The sequence below is a fragment of the Camarhynchus parvulus genome, chromosome 15, assembly GCF_901933205.1.
Source record: "Camarhynchus parvulus chromosome 15, STF_HiC, whole genome shotgun sequence".
NCBI lineage: Eukaryota > Metazoa > Chordata > Aves > Passeriformes > Thraupidae > Camarhynchus > Camarhynchus parvulus.
Genome location: NC_044585.1, coordinates 10,591,060 through 10,617,772, shown reverse-complemented (window position 1 = coordinate 10,617,772; position 26,713 = coordinate 10,591,060). Strand labels below are relative to the sequence as shown.

At 57.1% G+C, this 26,713-nt stretch overlaps 2 protein-coding genes across 14 annotated transcripts in view; one reads left to right on the top strand and one right to left on the bottom strand.

Moving 5' to 3' along the window:
• The first annotated feature begins 138 nt into the window (after positions 1–138).
• On the top strand, positions 139–25,443 carry SH2B3 (SH2B adaptor protein 3). Of its 4 annotated transcripts, none has more exons than XM_030959285.1 (8): positions 139–415; positions 8,219–9,001; positions 19,515–19,616; positions 19,858–19,949; positions 20,042–20,136; positions 20,293–20,507; positions 20,758–20,929; positions 21,350–25,443. In XM_030959285.1, exons 2-8 carry the CDS (start codon positions 8,246–8,248, stop codon positions 21,643–21,645), a joined length of 1,728 nt encoding a protein of 575 aa, XP_030815145.1. In that variant the 5' UTR covers positions 139–415; positions 8,219–8,245; the 3' UTR covers positions 21,646–25,443. The 4 variants fall into 4 exon arrangements, with proteins under 4 accessions (XP_030815145.1, XP_030815147.1, XP_030815144.1 ...); XM_030959287.1 differs by lacking the exon at positions 139–415 and adding an exon at positions 1,904–2,122 and having other exon boundaries at positions 20,045–20,136; XM_030959284.1 differs by lacking the exon at positions 139–415 and adding an exon at positions 1,904–2,122.
• Positions 25,444–25,951: 508 nt separating this feature from the next.
• The window catches only part of ATXN2 (ataxin 2), a 49,254-nt gene continuing 48,492 nt past the window's right edge, over positions 25,952–26,713 (bottom strand). For all 10 annotated transcript variants that reach the window (XM_030959270.1, XM_030959275.1, XM_030959277.1 and 7 more), the window contains one exon: positions 25,952–26,600. In XM_030959270.1, the coding sequence (XP_030815130.1) occupies positions 26,572–26,600 (29 nt within the window). In that variant the 3' untranslated portion in view covers positions 25,952–26,571. The remainder of the gene's footprint in view (positions 26,601–26,713) is intronic.

Genomic DNA, 26,713 nt, shown 5'->3' with positions numbered 1-26,713 from the left:
AAGAAAGCAGCAATGGTTAAAAGCTGAGGGCAGTGCAGAGCGGAAGGGAAGCAGCAGCGCCTGAGTGAGTGTGTGTGTAAGAGCATCTGCGCAGCTCCACACTCACAAACAAAAAAAAAAAAAAAAGCAGAAGTCGGGGGTAGTGAATTTGCAGTTGGGGACTGAGAAAATCCATACAGGAAGCAAAACAAAGGAGAAATCTCAGGCCGCTGGGGCTGAGGACGCTGAGAGGGCGCTTCTGACATAGATGAAGTTGATAAAGAAAAGTGCGATCGCTGGGAGCTGGGACAGCCGCCCGCGGGAAGGGGGGCAGGCACCCGGATCCGCCGGCCGCTCCTCCGTTCTCAGGAAAAGAGCCAGAAGGTGCAATTATGCATAAAGCAACGGCAGGAGGAATTAAAAAGCAGATTTCAAGGTAAGATTTTATCATGTCAGCTGCTCCCAGCCACTTCCTTGTGGGGTTTGGGAAAACGTTGATTGGACGCAGAGCCACCTGGATCCCTGGCAATGCCCAAAGGGGCTGTGGGGTTATGGATCAGATCTGATCCCGGGGGGTTGCTGAGGCTGCAGAAGGGCAGCAGGGCTCTGTCCAAACCGGCTGTGGTCCAGGGGTGGCGCAGCTCCAGCAGGGAGTTTGCGTTTCGGTCGTTTCTTCGCTGGAAATGGATTGGGAATGGATGGGGTGAACAACGGAGGTGTATTTAAAGCACCGCAGAGGATGGACTTTCACAGATGTTCACAAATGGCTCAGTGTGTCCCAGCCCACTCTCCAAGGGCAAATTCCTGCAGCTTCCACCTTCCCAACACCCACAAATCCATTGTGTGGTGTGTGTGAAATCCCAGTGCCACATCCTGGGCTGCCTTGGCTTGGCATCCTGCGTGGGCACCGGAACATGGGCACCACCACAGCCGCTCTGCCCTGACTTTTGCCTGCCCAGTGTGAGTGGCCTCTGCGTGGGGATCTGTCCCTCTGTCCCTGCCACTGCTGCCATTCCAGATAAAGCTTTGTAGGAACTCTTGGCACAACCAGTAACATGAGTGGGGGATGTCAATGTGCCAGACGTGACAGTACAGACCACAGGCCAGCTTTTTACTGGAAAAAGGTGCAGTGGAAGTTTATTTTTGCTCCATTTCCCACGGCAGAGTGGGCGGCTGCGGCTCTGCCGCGGGGCCCCTGCTCCCCTGGGACGAGATGGCACCGGGATGGCAGCGGGATGTCTGAGCCTGACCCGTGTCCACCCACACCAGTCCCCAGCCCTGCTCGGCACCGAGGGACGCTGTGACCGCTCTGCCACGGCCGAACCCCACGCCCACGGTGCGGGACAGCTGTGGGACAACTGTCCTGATCCGCTCTGGCTGGTCGTGGGCAGCAGCCTGCGCTGCCTTTCGCCACAAGATAATTTGGAAAATTATGAGAAATGGGGTTTGAGACCGCATCTGGCCCGCTGCTGCCACCGCACAGGTCCCTTGGGTCCCAGCCCGCGGAGCTGGGGAAGACGCGGCTGAGCAGGAACAGGAAAGGGGATATTTTCCTCCCGAGCCTCCAAGAGCTCCACGCTCGGGCTCCCTCCCGACTCCCGGTGGGCTGGGGCGGACACCCGCAAATCCACGGAGAAAACATTCTAAAAGTCATAAAAACTATATATATATATATATATGTGTGTGTCAAAATTAAATTAAATCCACCCCGGGCCGGGCTGTTTGTGCCGCTGGCTCCGCGGGCGCGGATGCGATAAGATAAAGGCAGAAGCGGGGAGGGGCGGCTCGGAGCTGCGCGGAGCCGGGCGCACCCGCGGAGCCCGAGCGGACGGACGGACGGACAGACACACGAGCGGACGGACAGTCAGGCGGACGGACGGACGGACGGGGCGGCCCCTCCGCTCCGCCCCCGCGTAGCCTCCGCCCCCGGCCGCGCCGCTCCGCTTTACATAACCCGGCCGGGGCCGGGGTCCGCGCCCCGCGCCTCCGCCCGGCGGAAATGCGGAGCCGCCTGCCCCGGTTTCCTGCCTGAGCCGAGCTGAGCCGAGCCGTGCTGAGCCGTGCGCCCCGTCCCGCCCGCCCCGTCCCGGGCGCTCCGCCGCTCCATCATGGGCGAGCGGCAGCCGGACGCCTTCTCCTGCAGGTAACCGCGACCGAGCGGCGGTACCGGGACGGGTCGGGCCGGGCTGGGCTGGACCGGGACGGGCTGGGCTGGACCGGGACGGGCGGCCCCGGGAAGCGGCCGCGGCAAAGCGAAAGTAGCGGCGGGAGGAAGCAGCGAGGCGGCCGCTCCGCCTGTGCAGCCCCCGGAGCTTCCCCGGGAGCCCCGGGCTGGATCCTCTCACCCGGGGAACTCCGGTGCTGTCGTTCCGGAGTCGTGAGCCCCTTCCTTAGACAGCAGCCCCTTTCCCCTCACCCCATTTCTGTGCCCTTTCCTCGGGCTGCCTCTTTCCAGGGACTGCTCGCCCTTGGGGACCCGTGGTCCCGTTTTCCTCGTGGGCACTCCCTGTTCTTCTGTGGGTGCCCCCATCCTGGGGACCCCCGTCCTTCTAGCAGCACAGGACCCCAGAGCACCCCTTCTTCTAGGATCCCTCGACGTCCCCCATTTCCCAGTATCCGTATTTTGGAGATCCCAGAGCCGGGAGTGCGGCATGCAGGGAGCCAGCCCTGCTCCTCTCCTCTGCCTCCCCCCGGACCCCTGCAGCCCCTGCCGTGGGGGTGACCTCTCTGGGGGGGTGCAGGACCAGTGGGGTGATGCCCACCTGCCCCATTTGTGGGGTCCTGCACTGCCCGAGGGGGCCATGCCTTGCCTCTGCCCCTGTGCCCACTGAGCGCCAAGCAGAGCTGCCTCCTGGAGCCTGCCAAGCAGCTCCTCTGACTCTCTGCTCCCTGCAGACTCTGTTGGCCCCGTGGCTTGGCAGGGGCTCGGAGCACGAGGCCGATGCACCCGCGGTCAGCATCCCCGCAGGCTTCCCATGCCCTGCCAGCGTGCCCAGTCCTGCCTGTGCCAAACCCCATCAGGGTCACCCAGGGAGAGCCTGGGGCTGCTGGCTCATGGCAGTGACACGGTCATTGCAGCCCGGGCTGGGATTTACTGTCAAGGAAACCGGGATGAGTTGTCGAGCTGCGATTTCGATATTGTTGTAAATTGATTCAAGATGTGCTGGAGTTGTGGGCTGGCGGCCTAGGGACTCTGTGGGGCTGCAGCCAGAGGAAGAGGTGGCCTGTGAGGGGACCTGGCACTGCCAGCTCCTGCGTGTCCTCGCTGCACTTGGTTTTGCTGGCAGGATTGGTGTTTAAAGGCCTATGGAATTAGTGACAGGTTTCACTTTGACTTGTTTGGGACTAGAACAATGCTTTGGATTTCTTTTTAACTTGTTTTTGGAGGCAGGAGAGACTCATCCCTGTGCATTTTCCCCTCCCCAAAGCTTCTTCTATTTTCTCTTACTTTTATGTATTTATTGCCTCTGGTAAGGTCTGGTTTGGCTTCACCAGAGCCCACAGGGCTGCAGGTCTGTGCTGTGTTGGAGAGGCTGGCTATGAGTGCCAGTGGCTTTTGAGGGATCTTCCATCCTCTGCCAGAGCAAATCCTCCCCACCCACACACCCATGGGACTGACGGGCACTGTGGAGGTGTCGTGACAAATCCCAGTGGGTGACACAAAGTGAAAGTGCAAGCGCTCGTCGCTGCTGGGGTTTGTGGTGCTGCCGCAGCTCGGCGAGGAGAAAGGGCCAAATCCAGCGATCCCTGGGGGGCTGCTGTGGCCAGCCAGGCTGGCTGGGAGCTCAGCTGCTCCCTGCTGTCCCCGGGGACCCCCGGGCAGCTGCTCCCCCGGGAGCACTCCCTGCACCCGGGTTCTCCCACGCCTACACCGCAGCGATTCGTTTCATACAACAAAACAAGCCCTGTCGAAAGAGGCCACCCCGCTGCCGGGCTTTTCCCCGCAGGCAGTGGGTGTAGGAGAGTGTGATGGTGTAAACCAGGCTGCAAGGTGCCAGACACCACGGTATGGAGGCAGGCTCGGGGGTTTTTGGGGAGCTGGGCTGGCCACAGCTGTTTGTGCTGGTGAGTTGCTGTGGGCCGAGCCAGAGCAGAGCTTGGATTTGACCTGAGATGGGTTTGGGTTGTCTCCATCCTGTCTGTCCTGTTGGAGTGGTCAGGGAAAGCCAAACAGGTGAACTTTCCTTGCATTTGAGGTGCTGTAACATCATCCACATCCCCAGAGGTCTGTGGTGCTGCTCAGTCCACACAGAGCTGTAAATTAAGGCCAGTTTGGGTCTTTAATACAGAAAGTTGTGTAGGGCCAGGAGGTGAAATGAGAGGAGTGTGTATGTCCTGTGAGAAAGGGAGAGAAGGAGAGCAAAATCTGCCTTCCCACACTGGCTTTTAAACTGATTTCCTACAGCCTGTGTGGAATTGGGGGTTCTCTCTGTCCTGATCCTTTCTTGCTTTTTAACTTGCTGGTTTGGCTCAGCCAAAAGGGAGAGAGGGAAACTCCTCAGACCCTGTGGGATTCTCCAGCTTGTGTGGAAACAGCTAGAGGGTCACAGGGAGTGATGGTGCTGTGCCATCACCCTTTGTGAGACCCAGAGAATCCTCACCATCACAGGCAGCTGCTCCAGAGGGAAGAGGAGGACAATGCCGGGCAGTTTCTGCTGTGGATTGTGCTGGCACTGGCTTTGGCTGTTTTATAGTGATGCTGTGAATATGTGGGTGTATCCCACATCCCGAGGCTGCAGCCAGACCCTTTCCCCACCTCTCCCCCTGCACCAACCCCTCCTGCCTTCCTGAGTGGCAGCATCTCCATGCCCACCCCCGAATGGCTGCAGCACCCTGCTTGTCCCCCTCAATCCAGGGGTGCATCCAGATGTTCTTCTGCCATCTCTGGGGGATGGGGATGCAGAGCGGGGCTGCACCATCCCCATCCTGGGGGGAGGCTCTGCATCACCCAGCCCTTGCAAGCCCGCCTGTGGCTGGCTGGATCCCCCAGGGAGCTGCATCCCCCTGTGCCCCCCTCCAGGGAGCTGCATCCCCCCAAACTCGCCGTGCCAGATGCAGTTCCACTGAGAAGTGCCGTTCATTGTAACCTGGCCTTTTATAGCTGCCTCGGAGCGGCTGCGGGGCCATGCCAAGAAAGGCTGCAGCCGGCTCAGAATAGCTCTTTTCATGGAGGACATCCTGGGAAGGAACAATGTTCCCGCTCTTGGGATTGTGGGAACTTTGTATTTCTGCCACTCAGGAAGTGGGGAGCTGCAGGCCCGGCCAGGGCGTCTCCCAGCCCCTGGCTTTGCCCTCTCCTGAAAATAGTCCTTGGGATGAGTTTTGAGTATTCCTGTGCTTATAAAGGGAGCTGCAAATGCCTCAGGATGCTTCTCCTCCAGTTGGGAGCAGTTATTTCTGGGAGAGCATCAATCACATTTCCCATTCACGTCACTGGTGTGCATTTTCCTGCCGTGGAACTGGCGGCGAGCGGGGCCGGTTTCATTTTCGGGTGGTGGTGCTGCACATGCAGAGCGTGTGAGCAGGGCTGGGCGCCGGGCACGTGGGCTCTGCTCCCTCACACTTCCCTCGAGGCTGGATTTGTGGTGCTGGGTGCTGGAGGGTGACCTCCACACCCCTGCATGGTGGGAAGGTGGTGAGTTGGATCCAGCAGCTCCTCCGTGGTGATGCCAGCTGGCTCTGAATGTTCATCCTCCGGGAGAGGGTGGCAGGATTGCAGCGCTGGCTCCCAGCACTGCCCTGGCGCTGCTTGGTGCTGCCAGCTCCCGCGGCTGCAATCAAACAACAAATGCATTTACTGGGACAAGTAACCCATTGCCAGATCCAGGCACAGGTTCCTGTCCCGCTCGGTGCTGGCAGCGCCGCAGCAGCAGCAACGCTCAGGTTGGGCAAGAGTTTAAGGGAAGCTGCTGGGGGTGGCTGGGCTGCAGGGCTGGATCCTGCACAAGCCCCAGCTCGCTGTCCCAGCCCGCATCAAAGCCACCGTGGCTGGTCTGTCCTGTCCTGCTCTTCCTCGAGTTCCTGGCCCAGCACCCCAAAACAATCCCAGCACCCCAAAGCAACCTCAGCAGCCACAAACAGCCCCAAGGTGGGGCAGGCTTGGTGACGTGCAGCTCTTGCAGCAGTCAGCAGGGGATGGAAGCCCCCCAGCCCCAACTAGTCCAGGTGTGCCCAAGGATGGGCTGGATTCTCCACTCGGAGCAAATGAAAGTGATCAGAAGTCCTTCATCCGACCTGCAGGATGGCCAGGAGCCCCTCACGGGAACACACGAGGAATAAAATGTAAATTCTGGCTGCTGGATTCCAGCTTTGTGGAGCACAGCGGGCTGGAGCAGGGGGAAGCTCACCCAGCAGCAGGAACTCACATCCCTGTGGATGTCACTACAGAAACCTGGGGCAGAGCAGAGGAGCAGGCAGCTGCTGTGGTAACTGCTGCATGGATTCACCCGGGATAGCTCCTTCCATGTGGGAAATGTGCCAGGCAGAAGCAGTGAGGTCGGCATCGTGCCAGTGCTGGGAGGAGGAAGCGCTGGGGAGTATTTCCCATCCGTCGGGCTTGGAAAAGCACGTTGCTACTGGAGACGGCCTTCGGCTGCTTCCCACCGCGTGGCACAGACGAAGCCCGGCTTTTCCCGCGCCGCAAACCTCTCCCGAAGCTGGTGCGAGGCGAGCCTGAAATCTTGGAAGGCGGATCCCCTACCCTGGGAATCTCCCACCTGCCCGAGGAGCCGTCCGCAGGATGAGTGCCTCGCTTCCCTCCGCGTTTCGCGGGAGCATCCCGCTGAGCGTGCCGGCGGCGGGGGCGGTGCGGCGGCGATTCCCGGGTGCCGGGAGGAAGCGGGAGCGCGGCGGGGGATGCTGAGTCACCGGCAGGCTGGCGGCGCTGATAGACGGGGCCCTGCCGGGGGATTCGGCCGGGCTGCGGCGGGCGCATGCCCCGCACTGCCGGCGCGCCGGACGGCCCCGAGCTTTGGGCGGCTCTTCTGAGAAGCCGGGCCCGGCGAGGCTGGCGGAGGGCAGATAACATCTCCTCTCGCCTGCAAACTTCGCGGGACGTGCTCGGCAGGGCAGCGGGTGGGCAGAGATAGAGCCCCGCTTCCCGGCGTTATCGCCGCCCCGGCTGCAAACACCATCCCCTGTGCCCGCACGTTCCTCATCGCCCGCTCGCTTCCTCCTGGCCCCTCAGGGGTTTTGTTTTGTCTTTTTTTTTTTTAATTATTTTTCCTCCCCATGACAAATCCGCTTTTCCTCGCCTCCCAGCAGCCGGGGTGCTGCTGCTGCTGGAGTTTCGGGCAGGCGGCACCGCCTGTGCCGGCACGGCAGGATCCGGGTGGGTTGGCCGATGTTTCCTTCCTGAGCGGAGTGCACGGCCCCGATAAGTGCCCCGGGCGAGCACGAGGTTCGCTGGTGAGCAGCGGGGCCGGCCCTGGGGAGCAGCACTGCCGGCTCAGCCGGGCACGCCGGGCCGGCTGCACGCCAGCCACGGTGCTGCCAGATTGGCCTCGCTGCGAAATCTGCCGGGGGCAGAGATACGGCGTGGTTTGCCAGAGCCCGGCAGCTCCTCGGTGCCGCAGGCAGCCGAGCATCCCCTCAGAAACTGCTCACCCCGGGCAGTGCCGACGGCGCGGCCGCCGCTTCTCAGGCCGCTGGGGCCGGGAGAATCTGGCAGCGAGGCAGCTCCGTCCCTGGATTTCTGCAGCTTTTCATGTTGCTTCCTCCCCTCCCGCCCCCGTTCCAGTTTTATCAACTCCGTTGAATTCGGTCCCTGGAGGGAAACCCATCGGCGCTGCGGAGCCTTGGCAGGAGCCGAGCGGATGTGGCCGGGCCAGGCGTCCCCGCGGGCGGCGGGCAGCTGCAGGCAGCTGTGCTGGCAGGAAGCCGCGCAGACGCCCCGAGCCGGGACCTGCCCGCTCCCACCGCGCAGGTGGGGAAACTGAGGCACGGCCCAGCCAGGTGGGGATGGGCGTGTAAAGAGGCTGGGGGGCTCGGGGTCCCGCATGGCCGCTGCTGGTGGCCACAGCGGTTGGTCACAGGGCCACGCTGCTCGCCGGGAAGCGGCTCTCCCCTGGCCATTTCCAATGTATCCACGGGAATGAGGCAGCTTAGAGTGGGACCCGGTCGACCACAGAGTTCCCCTTGAGAATACACATTCCGAGTGGGGTATGCCCACTCCAGCCGGGGTGGGGGACACATGGGGACCCTGGGGCTGCCCTCACCAGCCGTGTGCTCTGTCTTGCAGCGTGGCCGCCTCGCTGGAGCCTCGGCAATGAATGGGCACTCGCTGCCGGCCGGCACGCCAGCGCATCCCCGGGGCTGGCATGAGTTCTGCGAGCTGCACGCCATCAGCACCGCCAAGGAGCTGGCGCGGCACTACCTGCGCTTTGCCACCGAGCACCCGCACCATGACCTGCTGGCCGCCGAGAACTTCTCGGTGCAGTTCACCGACCTCTTCCAGCAGTACTTCTGCCACGAGGTGAAGGAGGGCATCGCCATGAACCAGCTCCGCATCCTGCCCGCCGGCCCGGCGCGGGATTACCGGGACACGCACCGGCGGCACACCGACGCTTCCCTGGGCACGGCGGCCACCAAAGCCGAGGCGGAGCCCGGCGCCCGCCCCGAGCAGCCCGTCCGAGCCCCCGAGGCTGCTCCCTCTGGGCTGCGCAAGTCCTGGAGCTCGGAGGAGCTGGCGGGGCCGGCGCGGAGGCCCTTCTCGCTCAGCCAGCTGCGCAGGAGCTGGCGCAGCCTCTTCCGACGCCGCTCCTCGGACGCGCTGCCCGGGGATGGCGATGGGGAGGCGGCGGAGGCGGCTCTCAAGCCGGGACTGGGGAAGCGCATCCTGCCCTGGGGGCTGTCGCGGGAGCAGCCCCCCGAGGTGCGCAAGGAGGGGCTGCTCAAGTACGGGCTGCTGGATGAGAATTCCCTGGACAGCGGGACGCGCTGGCAGCGCTGCCGCCTGGTGCTGCGGCGAGCGGGGCCGCCCGACGCTGAGGAATTCGTGCTGGAGCTCTTCGACCCGCCCAAGGTAAGGACCTGCCGCCTCTTGCCTGCTCCAGACAGTGATGCTGAGGGTCCCTCGGCTGGAAATGATGCCTGGATGCCAGAGCATCCCACAGGGAGGAGCAGGGCCACGGTGCACCCAGCACCACGAGGGTTTCTCACCACGAGGGGCTCCGATGGGTTTGCTCTGCCACTGCTCTCCCTCTGCTGCAGCCACACGAGGCTGGGCCTTGTTTGTTTAATATCTCTGAGAAAGAAACAAAGCCACCCCTGCGGGTCTTGTCTGGGGAGTGAGAGATGCTGAGAGCAAGGTGTGCTAATTGCTGCAGTCGGTCAGTGTGTCATTGCATTTCTCCCTGCTGGGAATCCAGAACTGGGTTTTCCAGCTGGAAGCACAGTGCCTGCCCCCTGAGCTGAGGATAGAGGCTGGTGGCCTCCATCCCACTCATCCCAGCCTCATGGACTCATTCCACCAAGGTGTGGGGCAGCCCAGTCTGATGAACCCCAAATTCACCCTGTCCCCTGTGCTGTGCCTCTAGCAGCCTGAGCATCTGCTTGCCTGGGCAAGCTGGGAGAGGAAAAGGGAAAATAGGAATTAGGCTCTGTGCCTTCTCTGCTCCCAGTGGGACCCATAGTTTTGCTTTTTGTGAGGAGTTTTGTGACTGGAAGTTCAGCTCTCGAGCTCCCGTGGCGCTGAGACGTGGCTGGAGTGGAGATGATGCAGGATGTGAGGGAGTGGGGAGCGATGTGGGGGGAGCTGGGGTGTTCAATCTGTAAAAGGATGGTTCCTCCACATGGCAGGACTTGCACAGGCTGTGATGGGATGAATTTTCTCTCTCTCTTCTTTTTTTGTTCTCGTTTAACTTTGATGACAAACTTGTGCTTTGGAAGGAGGAAACCTCCGGTAGAGCTGGAGCCTTGTCCCTGCCTTCAGGGCAGCAGGGTCAGGGAGCAGCTGGCTGAATTCCTGCTATTTCCGTCAAACGACTCCAATATTAAATATTTGAAAAAAGAAACAACATCAAAATTGTAACATCTGAAAGTAAAAGCTGCTTTTGCTCCGTCATGTCAAGGGTTGCAGTTGTTTGTCCCCGTGGGAGTGTGTGTCCCCATCCCGGGGCACAGGGAGGTCAGAGGCACTCTGGGGCACTTGGAGGGTGCTCCAGCAGCTGCATAGCACTGCCTTTTTTCCCTCCCTCATCCTTTTTCTCCATTTTCCCCATTTTTCTTTTTTAAAATCCCTTATTATTTTTTAAAATCCCTTTTATTTTTTTCTTCCTTTTTCTTTTTTCACTTCCCCTTTTCTTTTTTCAATTCCCCCACACTTTTTTTTTTACTACCCCCATCTTTTTCTCCCTATCCCCCCCTATTTTTTCCCTTTCATCCCTTTTTCTTTCTTTGCTTCCCTCCCCCTTGGGAAGCAAGCCCAGCACATTCTTCCTCTCCCCACATTCCCTGCCCAGCTTTGACCCAGGGGTGGGAGACACTTCAAACAAGACGCTGACCAAGTTCCCCCCGTGCTCTGAGCATTATTCCTTGCAGTCTCCACGGGATGGAGATTTCCTGGTGCTCCACATCCCCACGAGGCTGGAGACCCCAGAGCCTGGAGCCGGGGGTTTCTCAGCCAGGCCTGCGGAAGTGGGGGGCGCGATGTTCCTTGCTGGATTTTGCAAGTCTCTGGCTTAAATTGCTTCCTGTGCAAATATTCTCAGGGCGGCTCCTTCCTTTCCAATTCCCTGGGCCAGGGCCAGCTCCCTTCTCCTTTACAGCGCAATCAATCCTGACCCTTTCCCAGTAACTGCGGTTGAATTCCGGGGGCGGTGGAAAATCCCCCGCGGCGCTGGTGGCTCCCACTCCCCAAACCCAGCACGGGGCAAACCACAGAGCAGTGAGAACAGAACAGTTTGTTGGGGGGTGATTTTCCTTTAAAATAACTAAATATCACTCAGCAACCCCCTGGGAATGGCTGTGAGGAACCCCTTCCTTTCCATCCTCCTGCACTAGGATGCTCCCAGGGTTTTTCCACGGCTTTTTCCCCATCTCATGGATCTGTTCCTGATTTGTGGATGCTGTTGATCACCATAGAAAATTGATGGTTTGAAATAAGCAACTGTAAAATCAGTTCTTGGGATTTTTCAACCCCTAATGATCTCTGAACTGTGAGGTTGGTTACCCTCAGGGTCTGCCTGGAAACAGCCTTCCCTCTCTTCCTTCCCCCTTCCCTCTCTTCCTTCCTCCTTCCTCCTCTTCCTTCCCCCTTCCTCCTCCTTCCCCCTTTCACCCTGTAAATAACAGGATGCAATTGAAATTTCATCTCAGCCTCAGGGCTTTGCAGCATCAGGCCAAGCCCCCACATCTCCACCCCCTTGGAATGACCTTGGAAAAGGCAGGTGCGTGGAGAAAGGAGGGGGGGTCCTGCTGCTTTTGGCAGCTTTTATCTCATTTTCCCCCCCCTTTCTCCTGGTGCTTCAATGGGGCCTCTGAGCTTAATCCCATAACGTGCCTGGCATCAAAGGGAGTGGGGGCTTTGAAGAGCCCTGATCCCATTTACTGCTTGGGTGGCTGTGCTGGGTGAAGGGGTCAGGGAGCTGTGCTGGAGAATGTGGCAACACCTGTGGCACTGCCTAGAGTGGGCATCCCCTGCCCCAGGCGTGTGCCACAGGAGGGATGAGGATTTTGGGAGGGATTTTGGGAGAGGGAGCAGCTCCCCTTGCTGTGCTCACAGCCACAGCTGGCTTGGTTTGGGCATGGCTCCCTCCTCCCTGGAGCACTGGAAAAATGATGCTGCCAAGGAGGGATCTGGGGATGATGGGGTCTCTCCTGGGAGAGGGTCCCTGCCTGGCTGCAGGGCACAGGCCTGGGGGGGTAGTCCCACCCTGGGGACATTCCAGAGGCCAGAGTGAGGTGATGATGCTGTGTGGAAGAGGAGCTGGGATAGAGGGATGTTGGGAGACCTGTAGTGCTTGTATATATGGCTCTATATATATGTGTGTGTGTGTGTATATATATAGAATATATGTATATTTGGCTATATATATTATATATAATTTATATATTATAGATGGCTATATATATAATATTATATATATAATATATTTTATATATATAATATATATTTATATATATTTCTTTATAAAATTATATATGTATATATATATATATATATATATATGTGCCATTGGACATGTGAGCATGGTCCTGGCATTGCACCCATGTGGATTCTCTGATCTCTGCTGTGAGGGCAACACTCACCAGTTCTCCATGATTTCTTTGGAGGCATTAAGGGTTTTCTCCTCTCCCACACCATTTAATCCCATACAACCTTTAGGACTGGGTACCTCTGAGGTCTCTCCACCTCCATAAATTTCAACCAGAGCTGGCAAACCCAGGTTTGTCCGTTTTGGGGCTGCCCCGTTCCTCAGCTGAGCCCCAGCCCCACATCCCGAACTCCGTGAAGCCGTGACTCGCAGCGGAAATGTCCCGAGCCGTTTCTGTTGGCCAGATGTTTTTACAGGAAGGGGAAGGGAAATGGGATTTGCATTTGTGCTGCTTTCTTTATAGCATTTTAATGAAATCCAGCGCGTCCCACACATTGATGGCACGCCGGGACTGGCCTGGAGACTCCTTCCGGAGAGAGCCCTCGGAGCCTCTGCCCCAGCTCAGACATCTTTGCTGGAGCCACGGGAGGAGCTGTATTTTTATCTCTGCTCAGTGTGAGGCTGCTTTGACTTCCTTTTTTTTCTTTTTTTCTCTTTTTTTTTAAATTTTTTTTTTCTTTTTTTACACCTTTCACCTGAATCTGGTTTCTGAGAACTGCCACCTCCTGAGCCAGCAGGTTCCTGTCCCCGATTTTTGGTGCTTGGGGTTGTGAGTGGCAGCTGGTCAGGCATGGGATGGGGCACATCCCAGAGTTTTGGTCTCCATTCCCTATCCCTGCTCCTCCTGGAGCTGCTCAAACATGGCCTGAGTGGCTCAGCCAGGGAAGGGCAGTGGTGGAGGGGGAGTTTTCCTCACTGGAGCACCTTGAGAAGAGTTTTCCCAGTGATGGGAAGCACCTCAATGTCCCATCACCCCATCCCTGGTCCAGGAAAGGGCAGGTTTGTGTCAATCTGGATCCTCAAGGGGCCACATCTCTCTCGTGGCATCTTTTCCTGGCATTCCTGGGGACTTCATCCCTCTCTTGGTATCCTCCCCCTGGCATCTCCGTGGGCTGCATCCCATTCATGCCATTCTTCTCCTGGCATTCCCAGGGACTGCATCCCTCTCTTGGCATCTCCATGGGCTGCATCCTGTCCTGATGCAGCTGAAATGTCCCTGCTCACTGCGGGGGGTTGGACTCGTTGACTTTTCAAGATCCTTTCCAACCCAAACTATTCTGCTCTTCTATGATCCCTCTCCAAACATCCTGCTCCCAGCATCCCTCTCCTGGCATTCCCAGGGACTGCATCCCTTTTTTGGCATTTCCAGGGGCTGCATCTTGATCTGGTTGGTGTCCCTGCTTATTGCAGAGGGGTTGGACTGGGTGGCCTTTGAAGATCCCTTCCAGCCCATATTATTCTGTGATTCTGTGATCCTGCTCCCGGCAGCATCCTCAAGGATCGCATCCCTCTCCTGGCAACCCCAAAGACCACACAGCCAGGAGCTGGGAAAACTGCTGTGATGACCCTGGAGGGGTTTGGGTGTCCTTCAAATCCCTTGGGAGAGGCAAAACCTGCCCTGAAGGCACCTGGAGCTGCCCCAAAACCCTCGGGCAGGCTCTCCCCGGGGCAGGGCGGGCGCATCCTCTCTGTTCTTCGAAGGCACCGGGGCTGGGCGGCCTCAGGGCTTTGTGAGATTTTGGTGGTGACTTTTGCTCTCTTCCCCCTCCCCCCCGGCTCTGTTTTTGGGTATCGAGGGGGGGTGGGAAGGAGGGCGAGGAGACAAAGGTTATTTGTCATTTATTAACCACAACTTTTTCCATCCTTGGTCATGCACGGAAAAAACACTTTTAGCAGCGTAACCACAGCCCCGGCGTTAATTGCTGAAGAGCAGAGTTTCTTATTTTGGAAACTGTTGCTGGGATGGGGCTTGCCAGGGCCTGGGTGTGAGGGGAAGGGTGCAGGATGGACCCCAATATCTGCTTCGTTGAACTCTGGGGTTCTGGGCTCGGAAGGATTCCGTCCTTTTAACCCCATCCTTTCAAATCTGCCCCTCCTGGGGCTGTTGTCCTACTGCCCCTGCTTATCAGAGTGTCCCTCCCAGGGATGCTGCAGGGCTGCTCGGGGTGGGAAGCACCACGTGCCAGCTGAGAAGTGGGCAAAAAAACAGAGATATTGGGCAAACCACAGGAAAAAGGGCTGGGAAAGCACTCAGGGAATGCATTGCTCGAGAAGAGCTGTGGGTGCTGGGTCCCCACAGCTGATGTGAAATGCCTAGTGGGGTTTTTTTTGGGTGGTTGTCTCTCTTTTTTCCCCCTTTTTCTTCTTTTTTTTTTCTTCTCTCTCTCTCTCTCTTTTCACGGCCCAGGATGTGGTTGTTTCGAGGCTGAGAGCTGCTTCTTTCAAAGGTAAATATTTATGAGAGCCTGTGCAGGCAGCACCGGCTCTGGAAGGATTCAAGGATTCATCCCAGCCCTGCTGGGGGCTCAGCTGGGGTGGACCCTGCTCCTTCCCACAGGCAGGTCCCAGCTCCAGTGCCCGTGATGGGCACTGTGATGTCCAATGTCATTTTGGGATTGTGTTTAAAACACATTTTGGGCAAACTCACTTCCTCCATCCCCAGGCGAGGGGCAGGAATGAAAATACCCATCCAGTGGGATTGAATGATCCCACGTGGCCTTTTGAGCCTTTTCCATCATCCTGGGCGATGCCAAAACCTTGGGAAAATCCCAAGACACCCCAGGGCTTGTGGGGAGGCTGCAGAATCTCTGCTGGACCCCCTCATTCCTCTGGGGCTGAGGTTTGGGGTGACTCAGCCCTGGCTGCAGCAGCTCCCACTTGCACGCAGACACCTTGTTTACTTTCCATGCTCGTTATTTATTCCAGGAAATTATTAAAGCAGCCCACGCTGGAACCGAATCTGGCATAAAATAAATTATTAAAAAAAAAAAAAAATCAAGGGTCTGGCAAAAGCTGTTTACAGATCTTGTTTATAGCCCCCATCACCCTCAGCCCTGCTGTGTGAGCTGCTGGGTTCACTTGGAGGGATTTTGCAAGGTTTTGGGGAGCTTTGCAGGGTTTTGGAGAGATTTGCAGGGTTTTGGGGAGTTTTGTGGGGTTTTTGGGGAGTTTTGGGGGGTTTTGGAGGGTTTTGCAGGGTTTTGGGGGAGCTTTGCAGTGTTTTAGGGAGCTTTGCAGTGTTTTGGGGAGGTTTGCAGGGTTTGGGGGGTTTTGCAGGGTTTTGGGGGAGATTTTCAGGGTTTTGGGGAGCTTTGCAGTGTTTTGGGGAGGTTTGTAGAGTTTTTGGGGTTTTGCAGAGGTTTGGGGAGTTTGGGAACATTGGCTCATTCACGCAGAGCAGGGAGGACGCTCAACGATCGATGACCAGATGATCAATGAACACAATCCAGGGATGGGTGGGGATTCCCGGACCCCCCAAATCCCACCCCAGCCTCACCCCGCAGCTCTCGGGCGCTGTTTGGCAGCCCCCGGATGGATCCAGCGGGACACGGGGGCTCGGGGGGCGCTGGGCTCGGGGCTGTTCTTTCTCCCGCAGCCGCCCAGCGGGAACAGAGGGATCTTTGTGCCCCCGAGCCAGCGCTCCGGGCCGGCACAACGGTGTCCCTTGTCACCGCTGGGCACGGGCCCCTCGGGGACAGCTCTGTGCCCTGGCCCGGCCTGCGGGATGCTCCGAGACACGGCGTCCTGGGAGCTCCTTTGTGCGGGGGATGCTGGAGGGGTTTGGGGTTTTTTTGGGAGGTGGGGGATGTTGAGCTCGCACAGCAGCGGGAATCACCTCCCATGTTCCTGTTTGGCAGTCGGGGAGCTCGACTCCAGTTCCCCAACTCCAGGCTCCAGTTCCCCAAAGCCAGAGCAGGGCCCAGGGTGGTGCTTGCTGCTCTTAGGTGGTTTCTAAATGAGCAGAGAGGCAGGAATGTTTTGGGAATGTGTCTGAGCTAGGGGCCCCTGCAGCAGGCACAGAATGGCCAAATCAATGGGATTCCAGTGCCTGTCCCAAAAACCTGCATTGGCAGGGGCAGTCCAGGATGGATGGATCTCTCCCCTTGGGATGAGCTGTGATGCAAACACCTGAGGAAGAGCACTGGGATTAACTGTGCTGTCAGCTCCCCCAGAGCACTGGGATTAGCTGCTGGAGAGAGGGATTAATCAGCTGCAGATCCCTGAGGATGAACACCAGAGTTATCCATGGTGCAGATCCCTGAGGATGAATAACTGGAGTGGTTGTGGTACAGATCCCTGAGGATGAACACCAGGATTAGCTGTGGTGCAAACCCTGAGGACACGTTTTGGGATTATCTATGGTGCAGAAGTCCTCAAGGATGAGCCTTGGGTTTAACTCCCAAGGGAAACCACCAGCCGGATTTCCTGCCACACAAAATCCCCGAGGATGAAGGCTGGGATTACCCTTGGTGCAAACTCCTGAGGATGATGGCTGCTCCAGCAGACACCTTGGACTCTCCAGCAGAACCCTTGGAGCCTTGCAGGGCCCTGCTGCCTCCCCCTGCCCTGCCCTGGCACCAGGGGATGTTTCCCACCCAGTTCACTTGGCATTCCCTGGAAAAGAGCTGTGTGTACCCACACTCCTGGAAAACGTCACAGCTTCCCCCAGGGCTGCAGGCACAGGATATGGGTTTGTGTCCATCCAGCACAGCCAGGCCAGGCTAGGCCTGGCCCTGCAGCTTGGCTGAGGTTTGTCCCTTGCGTAAGGGCCACAGTGATTTACAAGAAGTGACAAATCTCGCCCGTATCCGCTGGGGACCTTGCACAAGGGCTCAGGCACTTCCCCACCTCCCGTGGGTGACTCAGAGTGGAAGCGAGAGCCGGCGTGGGGAAACCCCCGGGGCGTGGAGGGGCCGGGGGCAGCTCCTGCTGCTCTCGAAGGATTTGCTCTGCACAAACGTGGCCTGATGGCCCAGACACTGCCATCGTCACCGTGCCACTGCCATCGTCACCGTGACAGTGCCATCATCACTGTGACAGTGCCATCATCACTGTGACAATGCCATCACCATGCCACTGCCGTCATCACTGTGCCACTGTCGTCATCATGCCACCGTTATCATCACTCTGCCACTGTCACCATGACACTGCTGTCACTGCTGTTGACATCGCTGTGCCACCACTGCCAGACCACCACCCTCATCACTGCCCTGCTGCCATCATCACCAAGCCACTGCCACTGCTGTCATCATCATGCCATTCTCGTTCTTGGAGAGCCACCTTCCCCCTTTCCTGAGTGGGAAAAGCTCCCCCAGCACCCTCAGTGTCCCCTGAGCACCCAGGCAGGACGTGCTCCTTATGGCAGCAGCTCACAGCTTCGTGGGGAGAGTGTTCCTGGCACAGGTGGGCGAGCTGGGAGGAGCTTTGCTCTGAAAAACGCCATCAATCCCAAATATCCTTGCTGGAGATTCAGCGGGGAAGCTGATGCTGGTAGGGTTTGGGGCTAAACTGGAGCAGCACCTGTAACATCCTAAACATTCCCTCCCATCCTGAGCGCACGGAGCCAGGCAGCAGCTGGGCTTTACCCATCCCTGCAGTGCTGCCGGGGCACCTCTTGCCGAGAAGGAGCCCGTGGGTGAACCCCTGGTGTGTTGAGTGTGCACTTTTGCTTACTGAGAACTCCCTTTCCCGGTAGCGGCCGCATCGAGCCGGGCATCTTGCGGTCAGGCGCGGCGCCCCGGCAGCGGGGGCACCGTGCCTGCGGTAGGCACTTCCCCGAAGCCAGCCTGGCTTTTCGGGCACCGTATCTCTGTGCTGCATCATTTCCTTCTCCCTTCACGCTCCAGCTGCGCTCTCCACGCCGAGAGACGCAGGGGGCTTCGGCGAACTCCCTTTTCCTGGAATTTCCCCGTTTCCTGAGAAGCCGACCCCGGCGCTGTGGTTGGGATGTTGATAAAACCCTCCCAGGGTCATGCCGGACGTCACAGCTCCTCGTGTGGGAAAGCGGCCAGGACGAGAGATCTCCTTGCACCTTCTCCACACACAGGACTTTGCACGGGGCACGGTTACGTTCCAAAGGTGGCAGAAAAATCGAATTCCTCCGGGATAAAGCGGCGGCGCCTCACGGCAGCCCCGGTGGCCGTGATTACAGCACGGCACAGCTGCAATCACTGTCATCAGCGGGCCCGGGGCTGCCGGAGCCGCCGCGGTGTCACCAGCCCTGCCATGACGCCGTACACCAGCGACTTCTAAGAACTTTCTTCTCGGTGCAGCTCGGAGCTGATAAGGGCTGGTCCCTCTCGCGCTGCGTTTCCGGCCCCAGAGAACACCGAGTGCTCGAGGGAGGGAGGCAGGGAGGAGGGGGGATGGAAAAAAAAAAAAAAAAAAAAAAAAAAAGCGCAGCTAAAGATGGTGTGGTTGGGTGACCGAGGAAGTGTCCGGTGGGGACATTCTGAGTGTCATACAGGTGGTTGGGGTGGGTTTGCTGTGAGTATCACGAGCTCGGGGCAGAATTTGGGCAGTGTGGTTGGCAGTCGCTGTTGTGGGGTGAAGTGCCACAGCTCAGGGTGTAGGGACACTGTCACTGTGTAGGGGCAGTGTGAGTGAGGAGGGACACTGGAACCAGCATCCCGTGGGATGATGAAGCCACTGTGTGAATCATGACCAGCCCAAAATGTTGTGGTGCAGCAAGCCTGGCACGTGGTGGCACTGCCTGGGCTTTGCTGGGAGGCACAGGGTGGCTCTGGCCGTGGGGCTGAGCACAGAGCCTTGGCTCCATCACCCAGCACCACTGGGTGATTTTTTTGCCCAATTCAGGGAATTTTTGCTCCCCTGGCACCCCGGATCCTGTGCCACGTGCCGCAGCCTCCTGAGGAACCGAAAGCTGCCGCAGAGATATTTTAGCCCTTGTGGAAGTGTCTGCTCAGCATTTTGTCATGCGCCTGCGTCAGTGCCAAAGCCACCAGGGAGCCCTTGGCAGGCCACTGACCCTTGCAGCCACAAGCAGGATGTTCCCTGCCTGCACCCCAATTTCCCCATCGGTGCCTGGAACGTGCTGCCATGCTGGGAACCCCCTTCTCCCTCCTCTCCTCCTGCAGGGTCCTTGGGACCCCTGAGATGGGTCTGGATGTCACTCTGCCCCCCTGGGATGCCCCCACAGTGACTGGGCAGTGCTGTGGGGGGTATTTCCTTGCCACAAAGGGGTATTTCCTCACCACCCAGGGTATTTCCTTGCTGCTGGGGTATTTCCCTGCAGAGCCGGGTATTTCCTTGCTGGCTGCTCTGCCTTGGGTGGCTCCTGGACTGGGTAGAGCAGTGTGGTGTGGGGCAGTGGTTTGGGGTGTGGGGCAGTGGTTTGGGGTGTGGGGGAGTATTTTGGGGTGTGGGGGAGTATTGTGGGGGAGTCGGGGCTCAGCTCAGGCTCTGTGTTCCCCCCCACAGGGCTCCAAGCCCAAGCTGCTCGTCGCCTGCTCCGCTGTGCAGGAGGTGCGGAGGTGCACACGCCTCGAGATGCCCGATAACCTCCACACCTTTGTCCTCAAGGTAGGACCTGCTGGAAGGGTCTGCAGCCACCCCCGAGGCCTTTCCCACCCCCTGGGGCACATGTGGCTCCCAAAAGCTCCCGTGCCAAATTTCAGTTCCTCTTCCCATCTGGGGAGGGGATGCACAGGGGGATGTGGAGTGCAGGGTGGGGGATGCACTGCCCCTGCTGGGGTCCCGAGCGTGGGTGGGCGGGGGATGCACGTCTCTCTCTGTCTCTGAAGAGCTCTCTGATGTCCCCCAGGTCACCAATGCCACCGACATCCTGTTTGAGGCAGGGGATGAGCAGCAGCTCAGCTGCTGGACGGCCGAGATCCGGGAGTGTGTGCACAGGGGGTAAGCGCCTCTGGATGTCCCTGAGCCTGGGCTGGGGACAGTGGCTCTGTGTCCCCACTGCCAGCACTCAGCCTGGCTTCTCCTGTCCCCAGCAGGTCTGACACAGGTGACCCTGAGCTCCTGACGTGCCGACACCCCGACCCTACAGCCGCCAGCCCCGCCACCAGCACCGACCCCGTCAGCCAAGGTGAGCTAGGGACACCCAGGGGACCCTGGGGACAGGGTATCCCTCGCTGGGGGGTCACCACATCCTGCCAAATGGCACAAGGGGAGGGGACAGAGGGGATGGGGGTGATGGGCAGGGGTCCCATTTCCCAGGGACACTCATCCCTGTGCCTGGCAGGGGCGACTCCGGGGGGCCCGGGGGAGGCGGCGGGGCCGAAGATGGAGCAGTTCCTCTCCTCCTGCCCCTGGTTCCACGGGCCCATCTCCCGCGTGAAGGCGGCTCAGCTGGTGCAGCTGGGGGGGCTGGAGGGCCACGGCGTGTTCCTGGTGCGGCAGAGCGAGACGCGCCGCGGCGAGTACGTGCTCACCTTCAACTTCCAGGGCAGAGCCAAGGTACGGGCGGGACAGGGCCGGGATGGGGAGGGGAATCTCACAGAGGCAGCTCCTGCTGCAGGACAGCCCCTGTCCCATCACATCCCACCCCAGGGAGATGCTCTCCTGCTCTCTGCCCCGACCGGGGGGATCCCCAGGGAGCCACAGGCTGGGGATGCAGCCATCGGTGCGTCCCCCGTCCCAAATATCCCCACCGTGTCCTCCAGGAGGGAATGCAGGGAGGGTAACAGCTCCCTGCTCCTCTCCACAGCACCTGAGGCTGGCGCTGACAGAGCGGGGCCAGTGCCGGGTGCAGCACCTGCGCTTCTCCTCCATCGTGGAGATGCTGCAGCACTTCCACCGCTACCCCATCCCGCTGGAGTGCGGCTCCGCCTGCGACGTGCGGCTCTCCAGCTACGTCGTGGTCCTGCCACAGGCACAAGGTGTGTGGGAAGGGAGGGGGATGTCCCTGTGGGACACGAGGGGTGCAGGAATGGGGATGCTCCCCTGGGACACAAGGGGTGCAGGAAGGGAAGAGGGATGCTCCCGTGGGACACAAGGTGTTTGGGAAGGGGGATGTTCCCCTGGGATGCAGGGATGGAGGGTGCCCGGGCTGGGTGTGGGTGCCCTGGTGCTGCCCAGAGCTGGGCCCTTTGGTTGCTCCTGGAGTGGGGAAGCGGAAGCCTCGGGGCAGTGGCACAACAGGTGACTCCCAAGCTCCCAACTTCCCCTTTTGAGAAAGGAGAAGCTGCTCCCTGCCACCGGCTGGGCGGGGGGGGGAGGTCATGGGATGCACCCCACACCCCCAGAGAGGGGGTGACAGGAGCATCCCCCTGACCATCACCTCCTCTCTCTGCCCGCAGCTCCCGGCTCCAGCACCACGGTCCCTCTCCCACTGCCCTTCCCAGGCTGGAGCCCCGAGTTCAGCCTCATCCCTGCCAGCTCCTCCTGCCCTCACGGCCCCGATGAGCCCCCCGGGGCTCCCCCAGCGGAGCAGATCTTCCACCTGGTGCCACCACCAGCTGAGCTGGCACAGAGCCTGCGCCCGGCCAGGGCCAGCACGGCCAGCACGGCCCGGCCCCGTGACTCGGACTATGAGGTGGAGGCACCAGGCAGGGGCCACGTCCGTGCCATTGACAACCAGTACACGCCACTGTGACCAGCACAGCCGGCACTGGGATGCACTTTCGGGTGGAGAAATCCTGGAGACCTTCTGGGGGATCCATCGAGAGAAAGAATGTACCTGTTTCTTCCTTCTGGTTAGGGATTATTATTGTATTTTTTGCAAGGAAGGGGGTAATTTTTCACTCCTGTACGGGTGTGCTCCCTCTCGTTGGCCTGTTAAAGGGCCTCTTATTGTTGTTTTTGTTGTTCTTATGGAAGCTTTCTCGTTACTGTTTACACAATGCCACTTGTGCCTGCGCTGGGCCTGGTGTCCTTCCTGTCCCTGACACGACAGAGCCCAGCCAAGGAAGCAGGGGCTTGTGTTCCACCCACGGAATTGGAGGAAGTTAAAAAAAAAAAAACAGGATAACAAGAAAAGAATGATTATAAATCCATTGCCAAGTTGCTGCTCCAGGCCTCATCCTCCTTGCCCCGGCTGCTGAACCCACCAGACCTGAGCTGAGCTCCCACGAAGGGTGGTGAGCAGGGTTTGGGCATTTTTTTTTAATAGCTAAGGCAAAAACTGGCTTTTTCTTGCTTTTCCTTTTTAACCCAGCACAGCCGTGGTCACTCCCTGCGCCAGGCAGAGGGATCCTCATCCTGCTCTCCCAGCTGATTGAGACTGAACACTAATTGCTCCATCCTTAGCCATGGCACCAGCTGAGAACTAACATAGAGACTGACACAAACCTCTCCTGCTGGTGAGGGAGGGGTTTATCCCGTTGTATCCTGGTGATGGAGGCTTTTTATCCCTGTGGTGAATGGGTTTTTATCCTGGTGATGGAGGCGTTTTTGTCCCGGTGATGGAGCCGTTTTATCCTGGTGATGGAACCGTTTTATCCCAGTGATTTTAGGCACAAATCTAAAGTCAGTTTTCCCCTACTCTTGCTTGCCTTTTTCCCCCCAAAACCTGTCACCAGGGGCTTGCTGGCATTTAAAGCTCCACCACGGCCTCTTGCAGGCGATGGGGGTCCCTGGGGACCAAATTTGGGGTCCAAATCCCTGGGTCTCAGCATCCTCTGGCCCCCAGGTGTCCCCAAACTCTGCTGCTGTTCCTGAGCCCCCTGGGCTGCTTCACCTGCCTGGGGCAGCCGTGAGAGAGGAAGCCCTTCTGAGAAGTTGCCTTTATTTTAGGAAAGAGGAAGGGCTGGAGCCGTTGCGCCACACAGGAGGGGATGTTCACAGTATTCAACTTCCAGATTTCCCAGCACAGCCTTCCCTGGGATTTTGGATGCAAAACTTGCCTTGAGATTGCCTTACAGAAAGCTTTTCTTTATTCCTGTTTTCCTTGGAATTGCAATACAGGTGGGAGCCCTCAGGAGCATTAACATTTCGCAATTAATCTGAAAACCAGCAAACACACAAAGCCTCGTTGGGCTGAGTTAGGGAATTGCACAAAACCCCAGCTTCTAGGACAGGGTTTTGCAGGTTCTGGGTGAGCCCAAAGTCCAAGGAGATAAGGTCAGGAGCTGAAAGGCAAACAGCCCAGGAAGCAGCCATGAGAGCAAATCTGGGTTTATAAATCAAACTATGAGGCTGGGACAAACGGGAACCATCAACTGGAGAAACCATTTAGGTTTTCCTTTCGTGCCTCCCCGTTGCTTGCTCTTGCTCCCTCCTTGGCTTTGTGCATTTAGAGCAGGCAAAGGCTTTTTTTCCCCCCCTGCTTTCTCCACACTTGTGCCTGAAACTGGAGCACTAAGAGCAAATTGCACTGGTCCTGCAGCACTGGCAGCCCCGGAGAGGCTGACGGAGGAACAAAGGCAGCCCTGTCCTCGCTGGGCTCCTCAGCTGTATCCGCATCCCATTCTCCTCCCTGGAGCAGCACAAAGGCTGCAGCCAGAGGCAGGAGCACATCCCCAGGGCTGGCTTGTGCCAGGCAAGGCAGCTCCCTCCCAGGCTCATAAATAACTCCCCGTGCTCTTGCATTTATAGGGATGGGGAAGGGAAGGGGGGACAGCACAGCACAAGTTGTCGTTTCCTTTCCTCGCTTGCTGCCTGCTTCCCAAAGCCTTGGGAGAGCACAGGGATGTGCTAAATCTTGCTAAGATTGCTGGTTTTAGTCCCACTGAGCTCCAGGGAGCTGTGCTCAAAGGGGTTTTCCCCCAAAAGGCGAGGTGGAATCACCCGAATCTCCCGACATCTGCAAAGAAAGGATGGGCTGGGAAAAGGCAGTGCTATTCACATCCCCTGCCAGATGAATCCAGAGAAATCCTTGCCAGATAAATCAGATGCTGCTGGGGTGGGTTGTTTTGGCATGCCAGGACTTTATTGTTCCAGTGCCAGAACTGAAACATGCGTGTGCATGTGGTATTTTTAACCTGCAGTTTAATTACAAGGGGCTTCTCCGCAGTTTAAATGGAAATTGCTGTGCTTGATTAGTAAAATACACGTTGGGTTCATTATCTCCCTGCCAGCCACTTCCCCCATGCAAACAAACTCCAGTGGGGGAGAACTCCTGTTCTCCCCACCAGTGAGCAGTGGGAGAGTCCCTCTGATTATTTATTTTAATAATTATTTAACTAATTCCATCCCCAAACTCACCCACAGGCAGCCGAGGGCTGTCCAGCCCTGCCAGCTCCACCAGCTCCTCATTTCACATCCACTGCTGGGGATTTTTGGGCTCTTTCCCAAGCTCCCAAGGGGGAGCTGAGTTTGAAATCCCATTTCTCCCAGAAAATATCTGGCTTGTGACACAGGTCAGAGCAGGACTCTGCTCCTGCCAGCACATTACTGCAGCCCTAAGGTACTCGCTCCTCTGCATTACAGCAGTGGGCAAAGAGCATTAAAGCCATTCCACCCTATGGAATAGAAGCATTTTGCAGGATTTTTATGTTCTTGTGACTTGAGAGAAGAGCCCAGGGCTGGGCAGGTTTGGTTCCCCAGCCCCTGTGGGGTTTTACTGGCATTTGAGGCAGTTTTGGGAGGAGGGGAAGCCAAGGGCAGGTGGCCCCTGGTCAGGTGTGGGCAGCAGTTTGTTCCTTGGCCCTGGAGAGGGGCACGTGGATCACGAGTTTGGATCCCACCGAAGGAAGGCAGGAGCCACAGGAGCAGCTCTTGGAGCTGGCCCTGCCCAAAGGAGAGGCTGGGGGTGGGCAGCCCCATTTCATCCAGCTACACAGGACAGTTTTTAGCAATAAAAATGGAAACCGAGCAGTGCCTTTGCTCTGTGACAGCAGGGACTTGGTTTAGGGCACAATCCAAAACTCAGGTCCTGCCAGAATTCTCCCTCCTCTTCCTCTTGCTGTTTGCTGAGCCACTCCTGCTTGGTGGCCTTTGTGTCCCCAAGGGTGCCAGGTTCTGAAGGAGCTCCTGCCATGAAGCATTAGTGGATGTTTCCCTCCCTCCCTCCCAGCTCGCAGCCCAGCAGGTACCGAACACTGACACCACCATTCCTCACCCATCCCTTTGGATTGAAGCTATTTTGGGGTGAAACTCCTAGGAAAACATCCAGGGAGAAGCCAAAGCTTCTCATTCCTCATCTGGACCACCAAACCCCGGTGTCATCCAGCATTCCAAACTTTTAGCTTTGATCCAAACAGCCCCAACATTGCCCAGCAGGTCCCAGAGGCAGGGAGGTGACTCTGTATTCCCTAACTCAGCCTTCAGCAGGACGATTAAAGCCAACAATTTTGTTGGGAGTGTATTAATTTGAAAGTTCTACTTTTCACCTGCACAGAAAAGTTCTTCTTGTAATTTTTTCTATATATTGTTTCTGTATGTACTGTACAAGTAACTTATTCTTGAATAATGCGATTTTACCATAATATTAAAAAAAAAAATCTGCTCTTAATAAACTGTTTTTAGAACTTGTTTCTCACTTGTAGTCTTCAGTCTGATTCTCTCCAGGTGCCTGGACATTGTTTTAGTGGATACTGGATGCTGAAAGGCAGGAATGCTCCCTTGGACATGAAAATCCTTTGGTTTGTCCCCATGGGATGATGCCTGCACCACACAGGACCGTCAGGACAGGGCACTTGGAGCAGGGATAACTTTGTCTCCCCATCTTTTTAAGGCATTTTCCCAGGGAATTCTTACCTTTCCTTTCCTTTCCTCCTCCAGCAGCACCACTGATTTTTATACCTCCATCACCTTAAAGGCCCATTTGGGACCTTCCCCGACCGCGTCCGGAGCAGCTCAAGGCTGAGGGATCAGGAGCACAAAATCACCGAAACTGGGCTGAATTTGGGATTCCCAAACCTTTCCCTTATTCCACACAACAGACTCAGGCAAACCCTGGCTCCAAGCTGGGATTGGTACGGGAAGAGACCCAAAAATCACCACACAAACACCGAGGAGGGTCAGTTTTTAAAACTTTTTTTATTTTTTAATTTTTTTTTAAGTTTTTATTTTATATTATCTACAAAGTAAAAGTTTTCTTAACTTAAAAGTTACATCACTGTCTCACGATAGTGATTATCTCATCAAACGTGATTTATAAATAATAACTCATCCGTTTGACGATTAGAATTTTTTTTTTTTTTACTGAACCTGTTTCAAGTTTAGTTAGAAGTAAAAGGGATCTCCAAGTCTTGATTTTTAGTGATAATAGCAGCAAGAATCACTCTTGTTACTTCTTTTGCTAGCTGACGAGTTCATAACTTTGAAGGGTCATTAAAAAATAAATAACTTCCAGTTTTCAGCAAGCAGAGTTGGGGCACTTGCAGGACTCAGATACAGTGCATGGAATTATGGAATAGCCCACAAGTTCCTAAATGCCTCTACTCAGTCCGAATCTCTCCCACTGCAAGATGAACTGTTAGCATTCCTAGTGGATGTTACAAGAAATCAAAAATTTTTTTTTTTTTAAACAAAATAAAATGAAATTCTAGTTTTCTGTGCTTCCAGTTGGCAGAAGCAGTAGAAGGAGGGTATTTGGCCTACAAAAGGTATCCAGCCTTTCAGTTATTCCAGATGAGCCTTACAACTGCTGTTGGTGGTGGGCTTGTACTGTAAAAAAAAAGTTCAAATGTAAATAATAAATTGGCAAGCCACACAACAGTTTGCTAGTAAAGTGGTCACAGGACAACTACTGAGCTCAACTTTCTTTTATTTTTATTTTT

Bases quoted from the DNA above. Each gene is read 5' to 3' on its own strand.
- SH2B3 (XM_030959285.1), top strand. From the start codon at position 8,246: ATGAATGGGCACTCGCTGCCGGCCGGCACGCCAGCGCATCCCCGGGGC. The intron at 19,617-19,857 runs GTAGGACCTGCT...GATGTCCCCCAG, and splicing joins TCCACACCTTTGTCCTCAAG to GTCACCAATGCCACCGACAT. The intron at 20,137-20,292 runs GTGAGCTAGGGA...TGTGCCTGGCAG, and splicing joins CACCGACCCCGTCAGCCAAG to GGGCGACTCCGGGGGGCCCG.